A 4603-nucleotide genomic window follows, 5' to 3' on the forward strand; every position below is an offset into this window, starting at 1 on the left:
TTAACACTATATCTACAGAAAAAACGTCTGATAAGTAGCTCAACTGATGTAGTTTGTCGTTTGCACGAAAACTAATACAAGAAATGAACGGAGGAGGAAGGCTAAGAACTTAACTCCATCAAATCATATGATAGAAAAGTAATTTTTTAAACAAAAGTCCTTGTTCTTACTTGATAAATTTTATTAACGTACAAATAAACACAACTGTACAGCATCAGCTGGTTTTTAATACTTTGCCCCAAGAGTTGCACAGCAAAGAAGGATAAAATTGTACTATTCAAATTTTGTTTGTATACTTCCACTTGTCTTTGAACTCTGTTTACTTATTATTGTTTTTAAATTATAAGCAAGTCTGGAACTGATTAGCTGCTATTTGGGTCCATTTTGGCACCTCAAGGCTCAGACTAGTCAATTGTGTGTGGCCCTCGCTGTGACTAAAAAATCCCATCGCTTTTGAGTCTCTTGTCTACTTGGCTGATGCCGGATAGAATTTTGAGAAATAAATCTGATTATTATTCTTATTTCACCAGAAAATCTAGCATTCAACTAACATTTTATTTGACCGGAAGTTTAATCATTCCAGCTTTGATTGGTAGCTCCAGTTCCTTTTTCTTTGGTTCTGAGGGTGACAGGTTGAATATACAGTAACCGACAAGTTGAATTTTATTAGCACATAATACTTCACCATCGCCTCTCCATCTATGTATAGAATCTGTATTCATTATTCAATATACGAAAGCTCTTTTGTCATACATATTGTTGGTATTTGGTAATGAAAAGGGCCGGCTTTATATATTGACAAGAGAAACGTGAATGGCTTCTCCTTCACAACAGGTCTTTTATTATTATGTGTAACTGTCTGCAGAATCTTCATTGATGGGTCAAACTTTTTTTTTTTTTTTTTTTAAATTTGTCCAAATCCAGATTAATAGAAGATAAAGCTAATTACGTAGCGAATAATTTAACGATGAAGGTAGGTGGATGATGCCTCGTACATCGGGAAAGCGTATTTGTTTGTTTGAGATTACGTGGGTGGTTTTATGTTAGCTTAATAAATTAAAATTCGTTTTGTTATTGTCCCGATCAGAATCAGATGATCTCTAGCCATGTGAAAGATGATTCAACGTACGTATCTTGCCAAAAACATCAATTACAATTACAGTGATCCATTGAGAGTACAGCCACGAATTGATGTGCTTGATTTGTACAAAATTGGCAGTTCTCTTTAGGCATGTGGTAATATTTAATTTAATGAGGTTAAATTCAGTATTCGAAAATGGTATATTCCCACGTAGACAAGGAGTGTTAAATTCAGCTACATCTGAGTTTGATAGAGTGAAGGTGTTTTGCCTTTTTAACTGAAAAACACTTGAGAGAAGAATATGAAGCAACTTAGCACATCCACATGGAGAAATTGGACGATATTTCCAACAGTTGTCCCCATCAGAACCAGAACCTGATCAACTCATCAAATCAACACACACTCTAACTAAGCACAAAGAAGTCATAGGACTTGTATCTCAGGCCACTCACCATGTTAAGTACATCAATTCAATTTTATTCAAATTCAGCCTCTGAATCCTCCTCCTTTCCGGAGAAAGGTGCAGCAGTCAGCCAAAAGAAATCACCTTTCCCCATATATGCTATAGAGTAATACACCTACAAGCAAGGCAAATGCAAGCTCATTGAGGCCACACAGATTCTCAATGTCAAAACACCCTCATTATAGCAAAAATTGCAGCAAGAGATCAGGAGAATTTTCAATGACCTTATACAAAATTTTCACAGCCCGATCCATTTTTGGCGAAACATGAAACATCACGTGAGATTTTGCCATATACCAGAGAAAGGTGACATGCAATTCTTTGATTTTTGCGTCATCAAGTTTTCTATTCATGAAGGCCCTAGTACTAGATGGCCCTTCTTATGAAATAAGAAAATAATAATAAGAGCAGAGAACTTTGGATTATAAAATCTGTTACGATAGTATATTTCCCCTAGAATCAAAAGAATTAATAAATTATACATACAATTATCTTTACAATGTGGAACATNAGTACTAGATGGCCCTTCTTATGAAATAAGAAAATAATAATAAGAGCAGAGAACTTTGGATTATAAAATCTGTTACGATAGTATATTTCCCCTAGAATCAAAAGAATTAATAAATTATACATACAATTATCTTTACAATGTGGAACATGATTCAAGATTCAGGAAGCATGAAAAATAAACCGACAAATGCTCCTATGTAAGCATACCAATCAGTGGAAACTCCATTGTTGAGTTCAAATGAACTGTGGTCAAACCATGTATTTTATAACAATTCTAAATTTCTGGAATCAGAACTTTCCCTTTCTTCCCTGTGACCAGAAGAGCGATCAGTTTCAATAAATGGCTGGAAGCCAGCAGAACTAGAGAGCACACCTGAGCCACTACTGCTCACAGATCTCTCAATCTCATCCATCTCAGCTACAATAGAAATCGGTCGTTCTGGGATTGATGGAATAGACAACTCTGTTTCCAACATTTTCACAACCTGATCCATTGTTGGCCTAGCATATAACTGTGGGTGAGAACAAAGAACAGCAATCAATACATACTTCTCCAGAATTTCTGGAGTTCCCAACTCTGGCATACCATCCTCTATAACATCTAGAGCATTCCCCGACCTCACCAATGACCATGCCCAGTCTGTCACAAGAGATGGTTGATTATCTTCGTTCAAGACAAGCGCCTTCCTACCACTCAAAAGTTCAAGAAGCACAACACCAAAGCTGTACACATCACTCCTTTCCGTTAATTGCCCATACAAGGCATACTCAGGAGCAACATATCCCATCGTCCCAGCCACCCTAGTACTCAAATGAGTTATGCCCTCAGGCGGAAACTTGGCAAGTCCAAAATCTGCTACCTTGGCCTCAAATTTCTCATCCAAGAGTATATTACTAGCTTTAATATCCCTATGAAAGATTGTTGATTGTGCACCATAATGCATATAAGCCAATCCTCTCGCCGTTCCTAGAGCAATCTTCTGCCTAATAGGCCAACTGAGCTTACTCTCCACAGAACCAAACAAATGATCATAAATACTCCCGTTCGTCATCAAATCACACACGATAATTCTCTGGTGACCCTCTAATGGAGTTGTGGCAATACAATACCCTCTCAAAGCCACAAGGTTGACATGCCTAACGCTGGCAATAACCTCTACCTCATGAGTAAAATTGGCGTCACCTGACGCAGAACAATTCTTGAACCTCTTGAAAGCAACCTCAGACCCATCAGGCAAAACCCCCTTAAAAACATTACCATACCCTCCTCTCCCAATTATATTGTCCCTAGAGAAATTCCTTGTTGCTTTCTTAATCTCATCATATGTGAACCTAACCAAATGGGTACTCTCACTGAAGGAATCCAATCCCATTTCAACATTATTACTGGCGTCTCTCTGCTTCATTTTTCTTTTTAAGATCACACGCTTATGCCATAAAAACCAAACCCCAGTAAGAATCAGCAGCAACCCAATACCACACACAACTAAAACAACAATAATCACAACTTTTTTCTTTTCACTACCCTTTTTCGATCCACTGGAACCAAGCCCAAACAAACAGCTGCTAGTACCTTCATCGGTGGGTCCAAACTGATTTGCAACCGCTGCCGCATAAATCGACGGATACGCCCCGCAATCGGTTAGGTTCCCAGTTGAATTTCCCGTCAAATACGACGCAAGAAAGTTGGACGTGCTCGTCGTACAAGACGCACAGGGAGCACTGTTTTTCAGCGACTGGTTACAGCTGGAAACGACGTTATTTAAATCAGTCTTCGAAATCAGCTTCTCGAACTGCGATTTCGTTGTGATGTTCATACACCCTTGAGATATCCAACTCGTTTCATACCCGCAACGCGATCGGATATCGAAATTCGGCAGAAAATCTTTCGTAAGGTTTTGGTAAGCTTGCCAGCATGACTCGGACGAGTTGAGTGGAGGCAAAAAATTGTCACTGCGTCGGAGGTAATGAGACAAGACGAGTCGGAGCCCTTGTCGGATATACTGACACTTAGCTAAAACGTCCATGTTGGGAGGGATCGACCCGGTGATTATCGGACGCAAAACGTTAAAATCAAGCGGGCATGAAACGTTGCCATTAGCAGTCTGCTGCGCCGTAACAACAGTTGGCAACTCCGTTAAGTGTAAAATGAAAAAGAAGATGAAAAGGAATTGGAAATTTGACATCTTAGAGTTAGAGTTAGAGTTTGGTGGTCATGGAAGTGGTGATGAAAAAATGATGAGGAGGAAATAGTTAGAGAGGTGTAGTTACGCATGGGGTAATTATTTGGATGAATGGATTTGACTTTTTGGCAACGAAACTTGACAAAAGCACTAGGGATTCGTTGTGGTTTGGTTATGGCGGCAAGCAGCCAGTTTGACGATTGATTTCTTACAGAAAGACATCCACATTTCAGGTTCCAGGAAGGTGGTGATTTCCTTCTGGGAGGCTTCCTAGGATTTTTCCTAAGAAATGTGTGATCTTCTTCTCTTGTTTTTTTTAATGGGCTCTGTCATAGTTTGAACTTTGACCGGTTCTCTTGGACACTT

General features: G+C 38.9%; 1 protein-coding gene across 1 annotated transcript; it reads right to left on the reverse strand.

Annotated features, from left to right (window-relative positions):
- Positions 1-2109: 2109 nt before the first annotated feature.
- Positions 2110-4603, reverse strand: LOC116140637 (probable LRR receptor-like serine/threonine-protein kinase RKF3). Its single transcript, XM_031426239.1, has one exon. The coding sequence runs from the start codon at positions 4238-4240 to the stop codon at positions 2318-2320; it is 1923 nt and encodes a 640-aa protein (XP_031282099.1). The 5' UTR covers positions 4241-4603; the 3' UTR covers positions 2110-2317.

This window comes from Pistacia vera, unplaced genomic scaffold, assembly GCF_008641045.1.
Source record: "Pistacia vera cultivar Batoury unplaced genomic scaffold, PisVer_v2 Contig374, whole genome shotgun sequence".
NCBI classification, from domain to species: Eukaryota; Viridiplantae; Streptophyta; class Magnoliopsida; order Sapindales; family Anacardiaceae; genus Pistacia; species Pistacia vera.